The sequence below is a fragment of the Gorilla gorilla genome, chromosome 20, assembly GCF_029281585.2.
Source record: "Gorilla gorilla gorilla isolate KB3781 chromosome 20, NHGRI_mGorGor1-v2.1_pri, whole genome shotgun sequence".
NCBI classification, from domain to species: domain Eukaryota; kingdom Metazoa; phylum Chordata; class Mammalia; order Primates; family Hominidae; genus Gorilla; species Gorilla gorilla.
In genome coordinates, this window is record NC_073244.2 from 70,181,439 (window position 1) to 70,200,533 (window position 19,095).

Here is a 19,095-nt window from a genome sequence, read left to right on the forward strand (position 1 = left end):
TCATTTTTTGTATTTTTAGTAGAGATGGAGTTTCCCCATGTTGGCCAGGCTGCTTTTGAACTCCTGACCTCAGGTCATCCACCTGCCTCTGCCTCTCAAAGTGCTGGGATTACAGGCATGAGCCACCGTGCCCAGACCATTTTAGCCTTTTTCTTACCAGAACCACACTCAGCTTGGGGCTTAAGATGGATAGGCTAAGAGGGGAACTAAGCTTGTAACTGTTGCGGAGACAGGCACTCCAGGTGACAGTTCACAGGCCCTTTCAAGTGACTGGAGCCATGGGATCATTTCTCTCCAAGGATTTGTGAGTAGAAGTGATGTGTGTCATCTCCCAGGTGAACAGGTTCGGCCTTCCCTACATGCTCCAAGGGTACAGTGAAGAGCGGAGCTACAACAGGGATGGGGCCTGGATCCCTGAATCACTGTATGGAGCAGAGTGCAAACCAATATATAAGCAACAGCAACACCAACACAGGACAATTGACTGTTAGTAAATATTTTTTTTTCTTTTTTTCTTTTTTTTCTGAGATGGAGTCTCGCACTGTCACCTAGGTTAGAGTGCAGTGGCACAATCTTGGCTTACTGCAACCTCCGCCTCCCAGGTTCAAGCGATTCTCCTGCCTCAGCCTCCTGAGTAGCTGGGATTACAGGCACGCATCACCACAGCTGGCTAATTTTTTGTATTTTTAGTAGAGACAGGGTTTCACCATGTTGGCCAGGCTGGTCTCAAACTCCATGATCTGCCTGCCTCAGCCTCACAAAGTGTTGGGATTACAGGTGTGAGCCACCACGCCCGGCCCATGAATAAGTACTTATTAAGTCTCTGTGATTTGGGGGTCATTACAACAGACTGCCTGCTCAAACACAGTGACAGAAAAAGAGGCACAGTGACAGAAAAAAAGGCACCAGTTTCTGTATCTACAGGGAGCAGTTAAGTTTATGCGCAGGGAGCAATTAAGTTTATGTGCAGGCAATGGGAATGATACTGTAATCTTGAGAATAAATGCAATTAATGAAAAGATCACCTTATGTAGCCCAAGGAGTTTAGTCTCCTTTGCTCAGACAGACAGATCTTTATTAGTGTTTTCAACTTATTTTGATCACAACTTCCCAGCAAGAAATGTCTTACATTGCAACCAGTTCTCACATTTAGATGTATGGGTGAAAAGTTTCACAAAACAGTATTTGCCTTTACTACATGATGCATTCTGGCCTACTTTATTCTGCTTCATTGCTGTGTAATGCTGGTGGCCACTTGCTAATTGATTTCCCATTTTACTAATGGGCTGGGACCCACGGTCTGAAAACCCTGCCTTAGGCTGCAAGCGTTTCTGTGATCTCTGCGAGCTACTCCATATAGGTAAACACACGTGAGGTAAACTAGAAAACAGCTTCTGCTTTTGCAGATTAGAAGTGAAGTTGACATCACGCCAAGTACGAAAAGGCTAAACAGCTGACAAAATTTCCACTTGAGCAACCCTGGGGAGCGCAAACAGGAGGAATCGGGGCAAGGGTGACTTGAAGAAAGCACTGGCAGATCACGCACTTTAAGGCAACTCTACACTGCACAATGTCAAATAACCTAGCATGGGGCGGCACTAAATGGCTGCAGGAAAGCAGAGTCTTCTTCCACATCCAGCGGCTCCCCTCGGATGCGAGCGCTGGCCCAGGGTGTGTTTACAGAGGTGAGGGCTTCCCGTGGACCCTTCTCGTTGGGAGCGCTGAGCCTCAGGAGCGAATTCAGGGCACAGGCAGAGGACGTCCACAAACACCACAGGAAGCCGACACCCAGGGGCGTGGAAAGGCCCAATGCCTCGTCTGGGATTCATGGCCGGCAAGGCGGCCCCTCCGGAACGGGACAGCACAGCGGCTCACCTCTGCGCCTCTGGGGGTGCGGGGAGAGCCTCGCCCTCCACGCTCTCTGGGGGACCGCCCGCCCTAGCCCCCGCCTGGGCTTCGCGGGTGGACGGTTGGGGGCCCCGGGCGCCCCCCAGCGCGTAGCTTTTCTCCTTCTCGTGGGTCTTCTGGTGCTCGGCTAGGGCCAGGCTGAAGTGGAAGGTCTTCCAGCAGCCCTGACAGGCGTAGCGCTTCCGGCCGCCATGGCTGCTGTGGTGCTCCATCAGGTGCGAGAGCCACGCGAAGGCCTCCCCGCACTCGCCGCAGGCATAGGGCTTCCCGCGGGACAAGCCCGGCTCGTCAGCCCCAGGGCCCTGCCCGGCCTCGAGCCCTGCGCTGTCGCCAGCGCTAGAGACGCCCTCGAGGCTCTGCCCGTCCCCATCCTCGGGGTGCGGCCTCTTGGTTCCCAGTTTCGCCGTGTCCCTGTCCGGGGCAGGCTGCTGGATGACGGACTGCCTCTGCGATCCGGTGGCAGAGTCGGACTCCGCGTCTTGGGGGTCCTGCGGGTCCGGGGCCTTCCCAGGCTGCTCTTCCTCCTCCTCAGTGGTGCCCGACGGGGGATCGGCAAGGGCGTCCCCAGGGGGCGCCTCCGTAGGCAGCTCAGGCAGCACCCCCGCGGGGGCGGCCTCCTCGCAGGCGCACCCAGCGCTCTCCTGCCGCCTCCCGCCTTCTGGAACAAGGTCAGAGCCCTAGCATGAGCGCCCCGCCCAGGGCCAGGGAGAGGAGGACCCAGCCGAGCCTCAGCTGCCGGAACAGCGCACAGGGCTCCGGGCTCTGGATCCCCGCAGGGCTCACGGCTGTTTGGAAGCAGCGCTGTCCCTCCCAGGCAGCCCTGCAGCGCACGCCCCACGCCTGCTGCTGTAGATGTGGCACCTGGAGGCCTCCAACAACGGAGGCCACCGACAGGACAGGAAGGACAGCCCCACTGAGCCCGGGTTCTGGAAACCGCGCCTTTGGAGGTCTCCACCCGGCCACTAGCTTGGCCACGAGATGCACGACGCAAGGAGAGCCTGCTCAGAGCGCACCCTCCTGGAGGGCCCCGGCTGCCAGCGAAGAGAGTGGGGTCAATAGCTAAGGCCAAACCCCCCAGCGACAAGACCCCTGGCGACAGGCACCCGGGGCCCTCCAGCCCAAGTCCGCCTCTAGGTGTTCTTGTTGGTGTGCTGGCACAGAGCCTCCAATGGGGCAGAACAGCCACCCCCGGGACCAGTCATACACAGATCCTGGCAACTAACACCACTGCCGTTTCCACAGACCAAGTCTTGGGGTGGTCTGTCATGCAGCAAGAGACCATGGACGTAACTGGATTCCTGCCTCACTCAGACACGGTGGTGGGAGAATGGTGAAGCAGTCAATGCTGAGGTCTTTGCTGGGGCTGATGGCGCTGGGAGGGGCCCCCTCAGCCTCTGAAGAAAAAACAAACCCCACCTGGCCCTAACACCAATTCAACCCAACCTCACCTGGGAGGCCGCTTCCTTGTGGATCTCTTTCCACCAACCGGAGTTCCTCAGTGTCCAGCCTGGAGGCAGCGTCAGGCTGGGAAAGCTGATACCCTGAGTGGGGTTAAAAACCAAAGAAATAAAAGAGGCGTCAACACAGAGTGGCTGATGGGTGTTGTGTGTCGTGGGCCAGCCAGGGCAGGCTGCAGCCCACCTCTTCTCTGTACTGGGACCCCCACCAAGGCCACCTCCCTGTTAGGCCCCTGGACAGTGGAGCAAAGAAGAAGGCGAGGCTGGAAGGGCAACGGGGCAGGCGGAGGCAGGACTCAGGGAAAGCAAAGCTAAAGAAAGACATTGACAAAAATTGCTCAGGAGTCTGAGTGGGGGGGCCTCCCTAAAAGGAGGGTTTCTGGGGCAAGAACGTCTACAAAAGAGGAGACCCTTGATCAGGCCATGCAGGTGAGGCCCTGTCTCTGGCAAGGAGGGTGGCAATGTGGGCGCCTTGGGGCCAGGAGGCCTTTCCAAATTCCGAGGCTTCAGTCCTACAGGCAGGGCCTGGGCAGAACTCAGATGTTTAGATCAGAAAGGGTGGGGGCTTCGGCGAATAAATTCAAGCTCCAACACGTGCAAGTTCAAATCCTGTAAGACATCACAGTGTCCCAGCCAAAGTCCCTGGGGTCACAGTCTCCTGCACCAACCCCTGCGGAAGGGGATGGGGAGTGGGGCGTGACCCCGAGGCAGGCGAGTCTCACCCCACAGGAGCAGCTTCCGGTAGCTCTTCAGGTTCTCCTCGGCAGGGTCCAGGTGGCCCCACTCCCCCAGGTGCTGAGGGTCCTCTGGAAAGGACTTCAGCTTCTGAAATATTACAGTCGTGGCTGAGACCTCCCACCTGCCCTAGAGAAGGGAGGACCCGCCGCAGCCCCACAGCCACAGGAGCAGGCTAGGAGCCAGCCTTGGCCAGGGACTCTAACCCAGGTGCACTGCAGGAGGCAGCCCCCTTCGCACCACAAAGATTCCGCCCTCACGCTCCCACCAGGGTGGGTTCTGAGCCTCAGTGCTGTGAACATTTGGGGCCACAGCCCTCTGCTGAGCACTGGTGATGGGGAGGGGGATGCCTCTAAGCTGAGGCCAAGGCCCCTCACCCTGGGACTCGTGCCCACTCACCTGCTCGGTGTTGGCAGGGCTGTCCTCTTCGGTCTTTGCTTCTCTGACCCTCCTCTGTTCCAGAAACAGGGGGTCCGGAGAAAGCCAGGCTGGGGAGAAGGGGAGGCAGAGCTGAGGCAATGAGCTCCCTGTGGCCAGGTGCCCTCAAGGGTCAAGGAGCCCCCGCTGCCTCCCACACAGGCCCCAGTGTGCTTCTGTGACAGCAGCACCCAAGGCTCAATGGACACTACACCTGTCCCTGATTTACAAAGCAGCGCGGTGGCCACAGGGCTTGGGTGGCCCCAGAGATGCCCATTCAAGTCCACTGGATTCATGGAAATCTTTTTTTTTTTTTTGGTTTGTTTGTTTTTTAAAGACAGGGTCTTGCTCTGTCACCCAGGCTGGAGTGCAGTGGCATGATCTTGGCTCACTGCAACCTCCACCTCCTGGACTCAAGCAATCCTCCCACCTCAGCCTCCCAAGTAGCTGGGACTAAAAGTGTGCACCCGGCTAATTTTTGTATTTTTTGTAGAGATGGGGTCTCCCTATGTTGCCCAGGCTGGTCTCCAATGCCTGGGCTCAAGTGATCTGCCCGCCTTGGCTTCCCAAAGTGCTGCGATTACAGGCATGAGGCACTGTGCCTGGCCTTCGTGGAAATCCTAAAAAGCAACACCACATAGTGCTGGGCTGTATCCAGGCCAGTGGGCACCTTCCGTGCTGGTAATGAACAGCCACAAAACTTCTGGAAAACCACATGGAAGTTTCTATTTTATGTGAAATGTCGAACTCACACACCACTTGCCCAGCGGTCCTGAGGAGTCCACCCACAGTGCCCAGAGCCTCACATATGGGCACACAAGTCAGGAGGTGTCACGGCAGCTTCACTCCAAGGGGCAGAGAGCCCACCTCTAGGATGGGGATGGGCTGAGCACGCGATGCTGGGCAACTAAAGAACCAGACCCAACCACAGCCTGGGGGACCCACCCCTCGAACAGCAAGCACTCAGACACAGCACACCACACACACAGAGCCCGACCCCAGGCCCTGACTGTGCATGTGTGATGTGCAGGGAGACATGAGGGGACGTGCATCAGGACACTCGAGACCCTTTATTTTCAGAGGGTTCATGGTGGGGGGTTGGGAGATTCTTTTCTTTATGTATTGATGTTTTTTCACTATTTGTGGTAAGTATGGATGATCTACATAATCTCTGAAGACTAATTTAATAAACAATGTCTAACACTCAGAGGAACTACAGGAGGAAGTCCCAATGATAGCATGGACCATGGAGCCCCTGACTCCCTGGCTGCCCTCCTGCCCTCTCCCAACCACAGGCCTCTGCCCACCACCCCACCTAAGGCCCAGCAGAGGCTGCCAGGCTAGCTGGGCACTCACGTGTCTCAGAAGGTGCCGGGATCTCCCCAGCTCCAGGGGCCTGGCTGGGGCTCGCGAGCTCGCCTGGTAGCAGCAAAGGGTCCATGTGCCTCTCGTACACTCCATCGCTAAGAATTGAGGATGAGCCCGCAGGGGAGCCCAGCAGCATCCCTGTCAACAGTGGAAGGACCTGTGACCCCAAGAGGTCAGGACACGCGCCAACAACAATCACACGGTTAAACCACAGGGACCTGCAGGCTCCAGGGCCACATCACTACCCATCCTGCACCTCATCCTTGGACCAGGAGAACTCCAGCCTGCAAAGTACCCAGAATATTTACTGTTAAGAGGCTGGGCTGGGTGTGGTGGCTCACAACTGTAATCCCAGCACTTTGGGAGGCCGAGGCGGGCAGATCACGAGGTCAGGAGATTGATACCATCCTGGCCAACATGGTGAAAGCCTGTCTTTACTAAAAATACAAACATTAGCTGGGCATCGTGGCAGGCGCCTGTAATCCCAGCTACTTGGGAGGCTGAGGCAGGAGAATTGCTTGAACCCAGGAGGTGGAGGTTGCAGTGAGCTGAGATTGTGCCACTGCACTCCAGCCTGGTGACAGAGTGAGACTCCGTCTCAAAAATAAATAAATAAATAAATAAAAGAGGCTGGTCCCTTTCCCTCATTCTTCTGGCTTCCTTACATCTAGAAGGCAGGAGCCCAAGCATCTGTCCTGGCCCGAGGACCAAGGAGCTGCCTCAGCAGTATGGGGAACTTAACTATCTCAGGCAAGCCATGGCTGGCACTGGGGCCTTCCAGGATCCCCTCCCCATCTCCTCTGAGCCATGCTTCTCCTCTGCAACAGCCCACCTGGCTCTTCCAGGACATCAGCGAGGCCCTCCACCAGGGAGGCTGCCTTCTTGCAGCTCTCAGGGTACTGTGCCACCACCCAGGGCCGGACCTTATCAGGCAGGATGCCCAGGAACTGCTCCAGCACCAGCAGCTCCAGCATCTGCTCCTTGGAGCGCGCCTCAGGCATCAGCCACTGGCGGCACAGCTCATGCAGCCGGGCCAGGGTCTGGTGGGGCCCGGCAGCCTCCTGGTAGACAAATTCCCGGAAACGCAGGCGGGAGAACTCCAGGTCAGCAGGGGTCCTCTCAGGGATGGTCTCGGGTTCTTCCTGCTGGACTCCGGCTGCTGACCCCGGCGTGGGCAGATCCGGGGGGGCTGGGGAGCTCCTGGGGGAGGCAAACGCCTTCTCCAAAGGCAACATCTTTCCAAAACGGCACTGGAAAATGTGACTGTCTAGCCAGGGACAAGGTAGCTCCAAAGGAGAGGTGCCAGGGATGACCAGATGCCCAGTGGGCTCAGGTGGTGCCAGAACCCACAGACCTGCAGAGGACACGGACAAGACAATGGCCTTGCATAAGGCTAGGTCGCAGCCACCCCAGCTGCCAGAGAACAAAGACACCACACCCAGAGTTCACACAGATTTCCAAGAAACCCGCTTGTTAGGCATCAGTAGAACCTCAGTGTTGTACTCATGTAGATAAAAAGTAGCATCTAAATGGAGGGTAACTCATTCTGTGCATTACCAGAATTTTTTTTTTCTTTGAGACCGAGTCACCCTCTGTCACCCAAGCTGGAGTGCAGTGGCGCAATCTCGGCTCAATGCAACCTCTACCTCCCGGGTTCAAGCGAGTCTCCTGCCTCAGTCTCTCCAGTAGCTGGAATTACAAGCATGCACCACCACACCCAGCTACTTTTTGTATTTTTAGTAGAGATGGGGTTTTACCATGTTGGCCAGGCTGGTCTCAAACTCCTGACCTCAAATGGTCCACCCGCCTCAGCCTCCCAAAGTGCTGGGATTACAGGTGTAAGCCACTGCGCCCAGCATCATTACCAGAATTTTAAAAAATCAGTCATGAATAGGATGAAAATGAAAAATTACTTGACAATCTCTATGTAAACCTGGATGTAAAAACCTTGAAATAGGCCAGGCGTGGTGGCTCACGCCCATAATCCCAGCACTTTGGAAGGCTGAGACGGGTGGTTAACCTGAGGTCAGGAGTTTGAGACCAGCCTGACCAACCTGGTGAAACCCCGTCTCTACTAAAAATACAAAACTAGCTGGGTGTGGTGGTGGGTGCCTGTATTCCCAGCTACTTGGGAGGCTGAGGCATGAGGACTGCTTGAACCCTGAGGCAGAGGTTGCAGTGAGCCGAGACTGCATCACTGCACTCCAGCCTGGGCAACGGTGAGACTCTGTCTCAAAAAAAAAAAAAAAAAGATAGATTATAGGGATGTCAATTTCTAATAACATGAAGGAGCTAGGTGTCAAGACTGTTCCTCCAGTTAAAACCACCACAAATCTGAAATAAAATTATTTAGAAAAAAGCGTAGGGAGTGGGGGGCTCCCTCTGGAGGCCACTGAACAACCCCCACCGCTCCCCATTTCTGTAAATAGTGCAGGATGTAGGCCTCGACCAAAGCATCCACAGAACCAGGCGGGAGGGGCAGGAAGTACCCAGGAGCAAGGACAATGGGGGGTGGGGGGTGGGGGAGACCACAATGACTGAGAGAGTTCAGGTCCTGCCAACCTGTGTCCCACCCTCAGCTGAATCCTCACATACAGGGCAGCCCTATCATTAAGTGAAGCCAGTATTCAGGATGAACTCTCTTGATTGTAACTGTGCACCAACAATGAGCTCACTAAACAGAACCCAGCGGGTCACAGCTGTCCAGGCCTCCAGTCGGCCTCGGGCTCTCATGTCACTGGCTATGGACACACAAGGGCGTGAACTGCAGCTGTCCACCTTCTCCCAGGAACTGCCTGGGTCTGAAGGTCCACAGAGACAGCTGGAAGGGGATTTCCCATAGCTGCAGCAAGCCCAGTTTTATAGGGAAAACCATAGAGTAAACCACACCAGGCCAGGTGCTGTGAGCCCTTCTCAGGTCGTCAGGTTCTGCTCTGACAGTGCTCCACCAGAATATGGGGCGCAAAGACCTCACCGCTGTGGGGTGGGGTGGGGTGTGTGATTCCACAGAAATGAAACATCTAGAACAGGCAAATCTATGGAGACAAAATGTAGATCAGCTGTTGCCAGGGGCTGGGGTTTTGGGGGAATGAGGAGGGACTGCTAATGGGTACAGGATTTCTTCTTTGGGTGGTGAAAATGCTCAACGGTGAGTACTGCATATTAAAAACCAATGAACTGTCCACTTTAAATAGGTAAACCTCATAGTATATAAATTACACTCAATAAGCTGTTTAAAAAAAACAAAACAAAACAAAAAAACAGGGCTGGGCACAGTGGCTGACGCCTGTAATCCCGGCACTTTGGGAGGCTGAGGCAGGCAGATCACCTGAGGTCAGGAGTTCGAGACCAGCCTGGTCAACATGGTGAAACTCCCTCTCTACTAAAAATACAAAAATTAGCTGGGTGTGGTGGTGGGTACCTGTAATTCCAGCTGAGACTCAGGAGGCCTGAGGCAGGAGGATCGCTTGAACCTGGGAGGTGGAGGCTGTAGTGAGCTGAGATCATGCCACTGCACTCCAGCCTGGGTGACAGAGCGAGACTCTGTCTCAAAAAAAAAAAAAAGAACCAGAAGTTTGCAGAGAATCAACTATCAACTTCTCTCTCTGTGGCTACCAGAGTTTAAAGGGAACTGCGGAACTCTTAAGTGCTGTTGGAAGACATTCTACACAAGCTTCCACTTACCTCAAGCAAAACAGACCCATGCCGTGCCATCATCACCACCACCACGATACCTCTACTTTTTTTTTTTTTTTTTTTTAAGCACAGGGTCTTACTCTGTCACCCAGGCTGGAGTGCAGTAGCATGATCATAGCTTACTGCAGCCTCAACCTCCTGAGCTCAAGTGATCCTCCCACCCCAGCCTCCTGAGTAGCTAGGACTAAAGGTGCACATCACCCACACCTGGCTAATTTTTAATTTTTTTTTTTTTTTGTAGAGACAGGGATCTCACTATGTTGCCCAGGCTGGTCTGTAACTTCTGGACTCAAGGGATACGCCTGCCTGGGCCTCCCAAAGTGCTGGGATTACAGGCGTGAGCCACTGCACCCACCCCCACCCTTTTGTTACCTCATAGGCCTGAGCTCTCAACTGGCCCCTCCGGGAGACCTTTCCTCTGCACTCCTTGCACGCACCCACCTGACACCCGCTCACTGCCCCCGCCTTTTACCTCCCTACTGACCGCCTCCCCCACTGGAATGCATACCCAGGAGAGTAAGGGTTCTTCACAGGCAGGTCCCTTGGCCTGGGCAGAGCTGGCTCAGTGTGTGTGGACTGCACAAACAGTGCAGTTCTGCTGAGGGGTATGCTGGCTGTGCCTCATTTGTTTTTGGCAGTTGTGGACCCTCATGTCCATCTCTGTGGGGTCCTTTCTGATCTAATTAAAGGACATATGGAGAAGCAGGATAGCTAGGGCACAGGGGACAACCTCACGACCGTCACCTACTTATGGCAGCCCCCACCGGGGTGCCCTCTCTCCTCACACACTCCACCTGCTGCCAGAGGACCCTCAGACCCAAGCATCTGCCTGCTCTGTGACTGAGCGCTTTCTCATGATTTAATCTCTGAGGGCGGGTAAACTGCCCACTTTCCCATGACTTTTTCTTTACAGCTCTTTCTGCGAACCAGTTAACAAGTTCCCCGTCGGGCTCCATCTTGCTACTGTCCCCATCTGTGGCTTGTCTTTTCACTCCATGCTGTCTTTCGGTCACAGGTAATGTTCTAATGTTTCTTACTATCTAATGCAATCACTTTTTTTTTTGGAGACGGAGTCTCGCCCTGTCACCCACGCTGGAGTGCTGTGGCACAATGTCAGCTCACCACAACCTCCACCTCCTGGGTTCAAGCAGTTCTCCTCCCTCAGCCTCCTGAGTCACTGGGGTTAGAGGCACTTGCCCCATGCCTGGCTAATTTTTGTATTTTTAGTACAGATGGGGTTTCACCATGTTGGCCAGGCTGGTCTCGAACTGCTGACCTCAAGTGATCCACCTGCCTTGGCCTCCCAAAGTGCCAGGATTACAAGAGTGAGCCACTGCAGCCAGCCTTCAACCATTTTTTAAATTGGACTTCTGAGTTCAGAAACCCACTTAAAAAGGGTTTCTTTCCCTTGGGATTAGAAATACATCCTCTCCTTTCGGAGGCCAAGGCAGGCAGATCACGAGGTCAGGAGATCGAGACCATCCTGGCTAACACCGTGAAACCCCGTCTCTACTAAAAATACAAAAAAAAAAAAAAAAAAATTAGCCAGGCATGGTGGCAGGCGCCCGTAGTCCCAGCTACTCAGGAGGCCAAGGCAGGAGAATGGTGTGAACCCGGCAGGCAGAGCTTGCAGTGAGCCGAGATCGCGCCACTACACTCCAGCCTGAGCGACAGAGCGAGACTCTGTCTCAAAAAAAAAAGAAAAAGAAAAGAAATACATCCTCTTATTCATCCTCCAGGAACAGAGAATAGCAGATATAAAGGGCCAGACAGTCTCAGTTTCAACTACTCAACTCTGCCTCGTGGCAAGTAAGCAACCCGAGCCCTGTGCGTACCCACAGGTTTGGCATGTTCTTACGCATCTTCATTTACAAAAACAGGTGGCCAGGTGTGGTGGCTCACACCTGTAATCCCAGCACTTTGGGAGGCCACGGTATGTGGACAGCTTGAGCCCAGGAGCTCAAGAACAGCCTGGGCAACATGCCAAAACTTCGTCTCTACAAAAAATAGAAAAATTAGCTAGGCACAGTGGTGCATGCCTGTGGTCCCAGCTACTCTGGAGACTGAGGTTGGAGGATCACCTGAACCCAGGAGGTCAAGGCTGCAGTGAGCTGCGATCACAACACCACATTGCAGCCTGGGTAACAGAGTGAGACCCTGTCACAAAAAAAAAAAAAAAAAAATTAGCCAGGCGTGGTGGCACACACCTGTGGTCCCAGCTACATGGGAGGCTAATGTGGGAGGACCCCTTAATCCCAGGAGTTGGAGGCTGCAGTGAGCCATGTTCGTGCCACTGTACTCCAGCATAAGCGACACAGCAAGACCCTGTCTCTAATGAATACAAACAAAACAGGTCACTGCTGGCCTGCAGGTGGGTATGCTAACCCCTGTTCTGGAGCCTCTCCTGATGGGAGGCGTGACGCCAGCTCTACCCCCCTGGCAATGGAGGCACAGAGCTCTACTTGGTGCATGGACAGAGGTGTGGTCCTGCAGGCATGTAATTTTGGCTTTCTTAGGACGCCAGAGGCTTGTTCACCTTGCAGAGAACCTGTCTCCACAAAACAAACTGTGAGCTCCATAATGTGTGTGCACAGAACCTTCCCTCATCAGAACCTCACAATCCCAGAGGGGTAGGAACCAGATGCAGCCCCAAGGTGCAAGTGGGAAATAGAGGCACGAGGCAGGCAAGCACTAAGGCTGGGACCCCACCTGCAAAGTGACGCTGCCACTCATCCTTCCCCGTCCAGGCCCATAAGCCTGCCCTTTAAGAGGCCTCCTGCCGGCCCTCCCCTCTAGCCCTCATGGCCTCCACAGTGGGCAGATCCCAGCCAGCTCCCCCAGCCCCTCTCCTCCTGCTCCAACTTCCCAGCTCTGAGCATGGTGGAGGCATCGGGGTCTAGGTAGAATGAGCAAGGGTCCTTGGCCATTGGCAGGGGTGGGATGACGTGGGGAGGATGGGACACCCTCCGGCTGGGTCACTGGCCAAGACAGTGGGGGACACATGTCAGCCCCTGGGGACAGGAACGGGAGCTCCTCGCCTCTGTGCCCTTCCCCCTCAGCATTACAAGTTGTGAGCCTCTCTGGGAAGCCACCTGTGCCTCCACTTCCTCCATTCACCTGCAAAGCAGAAGCTTCCATGGAACCAGGGGTCTCCTAAAATGCCCAACTCCAAGGAAGCTGCTGCATCCTGTGAAAACAGCCTCTCCCTGTTCATCTCCCTTCCTACTGGGACCCTGATGCTCACAGCCAGGAGGATGAGGCCATCTCAAGAGTCTCCAGAAATCTCCAGCCCTGTGTCTTCTTGCCTCCTTCAGCCCCATTCCTGGCCACACTGTCAAGACGACTCTCAGAGATCTCACCGGGGCAGGTGCAGCAGCGTACATCTATAATCTCAGAGCCTGGGGAGTCTTAAGCAGGAGGACTGCTTGAGCCCAGGAGTTGGAGACTGTGATTGGCCACTGCACTCCAGCCTGGGCGACAGAATGAGCCCGTGTCTCACAAACAAACAAAAAAGAGATACCACTGGGACCCTTTCCTGCCACAGCCTGCTTGAATGAGGCCACACCTCGCTGGAGTCTGGCTTGGTCACTGGGCAAACCTCCCTCCCCTAATCTTGGGACTGTCCAGGATTTGCCTCAGATGGGATTTTCCTGGAGCCCAGCCCCCCAGCCTCAGCAAATGAAGCAATCTGCACAAGTCTTGAGCCAGTCCTGTAGGCTTTGCTGCACCCAGAGGCCTGGAATACAGAAGCTGAGGCAGAGAGCTCCACGGTGGGTGAGGGGTGGCTGAGCTGAGGGGTCCCAAGCCTGGTGGGTCTCCAGAGTCCTGCAGCAAATTCCCTTCATCCTGGGCTGAGCAGAGCTCAAGCCTGGTCTGGCCCTCCGTGGGCCCAGCCCTGGCCACCTGAGGAATATTCATCGCAGCTCTCCATCCCACCACACTCATCGGCAGGGTCTAGCAAACCACCCCACAGCCACTGGCCTGAGGATCAGCCAGGGAAGCTCAATGCATGGGGCATGGTTGTTGATGGGTCGCCGGATATTCCCAGGGTCTGCCCTGGCTTCATCCACAGATCACTTACTCATTATAAAAGGGGGTAAAAGTGCTTTTAAAAGAATGAAAAAACATGGAGTAAGGGTCGTCGTTCACATCTCAGCTGCTTTTGTGGTCCCTGATCCACTCGCCAGGACAGACAGAACCAGAGAGATGTCCTGCGCAACTGGCCTAGGCTCCCCGAAAACCCGCGGCCAGAAATACCCAGGAAGTCACAGATTCAAGCATCATGCACAGAAAACAGCAACTGATGCGACACGTGGTCCCGCTCTGACTCCAGGGCAGGAAACCATCCGCAGGACATGATGGGATGGGGGAAGTGAAATGGAACCGAGGAGGTGACATGGAACCAAGTGACTGTGCCACTCAGCCTCGCCCAGGAGTCAGCAAGGACACAGGCGAATATATGGGAAAGTGGAAGGAGGGCAGACAGAAATGGGGGAAGCGGGGAGGGAAGGAAGCAGGGAGAGAGAAGACAGGAGAGGAATGAGCAAGAGCAGGGAAAGCCAGATAGTCTGGACGGGGGTAGAGGGGGATTGGGAAAAGGAAGGAGCCCAGGAGGGTGAGAGAAAGGAAATGGGGAAGGAGTGATGGGAGGGTGAGTCAGGCCCCCACCCCAACCCCCTGGGTCAGGACCGAAGCCAGTACACCCACTCTTGCCTCTTCCACGAGAGAGGTCTCCGGGGTGGGCGCAGACACCTAACTCAAACAGAACCCACCCCCAGGTGACTGGGGAGAGGCGAGATATTCCAAGGGTGGGGGCAGCAGAGACAATGCCCATCCTAGGCACCCCTTTGGTCCCCGCACCCTCCATCCCTTCCCTGCTGCAGCCCCTGGGGCCACAGCCTGCCCAGCTTCCCCCCACCACGGACACCCTCACACCCTCACACCCTCAGCCCCCACTTCCTCCCCTCCTCTTCCCTTCAGGAGCTTCCCCCTCCCTTCTCTTCCCCACTCAGGAGCCTCCCCCTCCCCCTTTTCGCCCCCCTCAGGAGCCTTCCCCTCCCCCCTTTCTCCCCCATCAGGAGCCTCCCCCTCCCTCATCTCTCCCCCATCAGGAGCCGCCCCTTCCTGGTCTCCCACCCACAGGGTGCCCTAAGCGCCTCCCCTCCACGAGCCTACACGGGGTGGGGGTTGCACTAGTTCCCTACCTGCCTGCAGGGCCCCTCACCGATCTGGATCTCAGCCACCTCCGGGGGGGACCCGGCCCCTGCCCCTTACTCCACGCGAAGGGATGCCAGACCCTCGGCCTCCTGGACGCACAGCGGGGGTTCGCACCCCAACCCCGGGAACACCCTGGCCCCTTTCCCTAACGCTGCCTACTGAGGCGTCCTCACCGTCTACCCTGTCGGGGTCGCTCTCTGACCCCCGCGCTGCATCCCCGGGACCGACCCACCTGCTGCGCAGCTACCCCAGGCCGGTCCCAGCCGCCCGGAGCCCCAGTGCGCGATGGCGGCCGGCAAACTGCGCCTGCGCACTGGGCCTCACCGCGGACTACGACTCCCACAATGCCGCGAGGCTGTGCCGCGCACGGGGGCGAGCAAGGGAGCCGTGACAGGTGACAGTGCGCATGGCCAATCAGACGCGAGTGTGGCCTCCCGGCGTCCCGCCCACTCCGGCGCCTGCGTCATTTTGGGCACCATGGCAACGAAGTAAACAAGCGGGTAAATAATAGACCCCTGACAGCCAGAGACCCGGAGAAACAAAGACGGTGAGAAACAGAGAAACAAAGACAAAAAGACGCGCAGACCGGGAGGGAGAGAAGCATGAAGGCCCACAGACGCTCGGGGGCAGACCAACACGCCCTGGGGTCCCCGAAACAGAGATGTACAGAGTCGGACACGGAAAGGGAGAGACCAGCTCACGCTTAAGAAAGGAGGGAGACCAGCCCAGGATCAAGAAAGGGAAAGACCAGCATGGGCTCAAGAAAAGAAAGAGACCAGCTCAGGCTCAGGAAAAGAGAGAGACCCAGAGAAAAGGAGCACTCGAGGCTGAGACAGATCTGTACAGAGATACAGAGACAGGGACCAGCAGACCCAGTACTGGGGAGACAAGAGGTGGAGACCCAGAGACACTGATGCGCTAAAATGGGTTCTACAGTTTCAAGGAGTGGATAGAACTCAAAGATTACCCACCCCAGGGATTCAGGAGCTGCTGAAATGAGGGAAATGTGAGTGGCAGCTGGGGTGAGGGCTTTGGCAAAGCCCCATATAAATGTAGCCCCCCTGGAAGGCAGGATAGGGCCAGGAGCTGCTTCCCATTTCAGTTTTCCAGATAGAGGCGCTTATGAGGATGCCATTTTGGTCGTTTTTGTGTGAACTGATTTTTAAAATGTATATCTGAACAGTTTATATATTTTAAATTTACATACACCACACATTTTGGTATTCAGTTTTATGAATTTTAACTCATATCCACCAACAAACTCGGGACAAAGAATAGCTCCACTGCCCAAAAATCCTCCTGCTGCCTCTTGGTAGTCACTCCCTCCCCACCCATAACCCCAGGAACAGCTAATCTAAGTAGTCCACTGCTACAATTTTGCCTTCACAGTGTCATATAAGTGGGATCATATAGCATGTGGCCTCTTCAGATTGGCTTTTTCACTGAACATAATTCCTTTGAGATGCATTGAAGTAGTATGTATCAACAGTTCATTCCATTTTATTAAGAAGTAGTATTCTGTGGTATATAGCAGTTTAAACCTTCTCCTACTGAGAGATATTAGGATCGTTTTAAGTATTTTGCTATTAAAAATAAAGCTGCTATGAACATTCGTGTACAGATTTTTCTGTGAACGTTAAGTTTTCACTTTTCTGGGATAAAAGCCCAAGAGTGCAGTTTCTAGGTCACACAATGAACACGTGCTTATTAGTGTTGTAAGAAGCTGCCATACTCTCATCGAGTAGCTGGACCATTTTACACTCCCACTACCAATGAATGTGTGAATCCACTTCACATTTTTATCAGCATTTGTGTTTTGCTATTTTTTATTTTGGCCATTCTGATAGGTATGTACTGATGTATCATTGTGGTTTCAATTTGCATTTCCCTTAATTGCTAACAAGGTTGAGCACACTTTAATGATTTTTTTTGGCATTTGTATACCCTCTTCATTAAAGTATCTGTTCGTATCTTTTGCCCATTTTCTAATTTTTTAAAAAATTGCTCAGTTTTGAAAGCTATGTTGTTTTTTTTTTTGAGACAAGGTCTCACTCTGTCACTGAGGCTAGAGTGCAGTGGTGCCATCATGAATCACTGCAGCCTTGACCTTCCAGGCTCAAGTGATCCTCACCTCAGCCTCCCGAGTAGCTGGAACTACAGGTGTGCGCTACCATACCCAGCTAATTTTTTTTTTAAGAGATGGGGTCTCACTATATTGCTAAGGCTGGTCTCAGACGCCCGGGCTCAAGCAATCCTCCCACCATGGCCTCCCAAAGTGCTGGGATTACAGGCATGAGCCACCATGCCCAGTCTTACCAGTTTATTTTAATGGATATAACTCAGGAACTGCCAAATGGAAGAGATGCACAGCTAAGATCTGGTCAGGGGCACTGAAGGTGCAGTGCGTCCATGTGCCCTCTGGGTGAGCCATCCTCCCAGCACTCAGATGTGTTCACCAACCCAGCTCTCTCAATCGTGGGGCAGAGAGAGGGTCCATACCTTCTTTAAGGTGACTATCTCCTCCTGAAGATATCTATGGGTCCCACTGGAGTCACCTCATTAGCATAAACTCAGGTGTGGTCGAAACGGGCTCCTTATGAATTGCAAACCCTATTCCTATTATTCACAAAATTTCAAGGCCTTTAGCTCTGTGCCAGGAACCAGGGATAAAGATCAAATGTAAGGGCCAGGCGCGGTGGCTCATGCCTGTAATCCCAGCACTCTAGGAGGCCAGCGGGTGGATCACGAGGTCAGGAGTTCAAGACCAGCCTGGCCAACATGGTGAAACCCTGTCTCTACTAAAAATACAAAAATTAGCCAGGCATGGTGGCAGGCGCCTGTAATTGCAGCTGCTCGAGAGGCTGAGGCAGCTTGAAACTGGAAGGCGGGGTTGCAGTGAGCTGAGATCGCACCACTGCACTCCAGCCTGGGCAAAAGAGCAAAACTCCATCTAAAAAAAAAAAAAGAAAAAAGATGAAATGTAGGTTTTATTACACCACAGATGGCCAATTGTTCTTGCACCATCTGGAAAAGGCTATCTTTCCTGCATTGAATAGCTTTTGCTCCTTAAAAAATCAGTCAGGAATATCTTTGCAGGTCTATTTCTGGGTTCTCGATTCCGTTCCACTGATCTATGTGTCTGCCAATACCACATTGGGTTACCACGGCTACAGAGTAACAACATCAGGTGCAGTTATTCCTCCCACTTTTTTTTTTTCTTTCTTTTTTTTTGAGACAGAGTCTTGCTCAGTTGCCCAGGCTGGAGCGCAGTGGCGCGATCTCGGCTCACCGCAAGCTCCACCTCCCGGGTTCAAGCCATTCTCCTGCCTCAGCCTCCCGAATAGCTGGGACTACAGGCGCCCGCCACCACGCCCAGCTAATTTTTTTTTTTTTTTGTATTTTTAGTAGAGACAGGGTTTCACCATGTTAGCCAGGATGGTCTCGATCTCCTGACCTCATGATCCACCCGCCTTGGCCTCCCAAAGTGCTGGGATTACAGGCATGAGCCACCACGCCCGGCCACTTTTTTTCTTTTTCAAAGTTATTTTAACTATTCCAAGTCTTGTGCTTTCCCATATACTTTATCTTCTTCTTCTTTTTTTTTTTTTTTTTTTTTTGAGACTGTCTCCCAGGTTGGAGTGCAGTGATGCAATTTCAGCTCACTGTAAACTCTGCCTCCTGGGTTCAAGTGGTTCTTCTGCCTCAGCCTCCTGAGTAGCTGGGATTACAGGCATGTGCTGCCACGCCTGGCTAATTTTTGTATTTTTAGTAGAGACGGGGTTTCACCATGTTGACCAGGCTGGTCTCAAACTCCTGACCTCAGGTGATTCACCCACCTTGGCCTCCCAAAGTGCTAGGATTACAGGTGTGAGCCACCGCACCCAGCCTTTTTTTTTTTCTTTGTTTTTTGAGACAGAATCTCACTCCTAACCATGCTGCTAATATTTACATGGTCCTGCACCAGTGTGTTCATGTAATTTCACATACCTTTTTTCTTTAATTAGGGTTGAGTTTCCTATATAGGCCTTCTGAGCAGCCAGAGATCACACACTTAAATGAGCACCTATTAGCTTCCAGGCATATTATGTTTTCTTTTATAAATAAAAGCCTCAAAATGCACACATGCATACACACACACACGATTACTGACCAAAAGGTATTTCAGTATAAAAGCTAGAGTAGAAGCTCCATAAGGACGGTGACTTTTCCCTGTTTAGGCAGCTTACTAAAAAACCCCATATACTCAGCCAGGCGCAGTGGTTCACGCCTGTAATTCCAGCAATTTGGGAGGCCGAGG

At 53.7% G+C, this 19,095-nt stretch overlaps 1 protein-coding gene across 7 annotated transcripts; it reads right to left on the reverse strand.

Moving 5' to 3' along the window:
* Nucleotides 1-1,026: 1,026 nt before the first annotated feature.
* On the reverse strand, nucleotides 1,027-16,404 carry ZSCAN18 (zinc finger and SCAN domain containing 18). 7 transcript variants are annotated; one of them, XM_063701730.1, is made up of 8 exons: nucleotides 15,031-15,117; nucleotides 10,090-10,260; nucleotides 6,718-7,239; nucleotides 5,874-6,023; nucleotides 4,500-4,588; nucleotides 4,088-4,190; nucleotides 3,357-3,449; nucleotides 1,027-2,566 (listed from the first exon to the last, which is right to left on the reverse strand). In XM_063701730.1, exons 3-8 carry the CDS (start codon nucleotides 7,118-7,120, stop codon nucleotides 1,872-1,874), a joined length of 1,533 nt encoding a protein of 510 aa, XP_063557800.1. In that variant the 5' UTR covers nucleotides 7,121-7,239; nucleotides 10,090-10,260; nucleotides 15,031-15,117; the 3' UTR covers nucleotides 1,027-1,871. The 7 variants fall into 7 exon arrangements, with proteins under 7 accessions (XP_063557800.1, XP_063557798.1, XP_018871294.1 ...); XM_063701728.1 differs by lacking the exon at nucleotides 10,090-10,260 and adding an exon at nucleotides 9,307-9,428 and having other exon boundaries at nucleotides 15,031-15,113; XM_019015749.4 differs by lacking the exon at nucleotides 10,090-10,260 and having other exon boundaries at nucleotides 1,027-2,563; nucleotides 15,031-16,404.
* Between the last annotated feature and the right edge of the window lie 2,691 nt (nucleotides 16,405-19,095).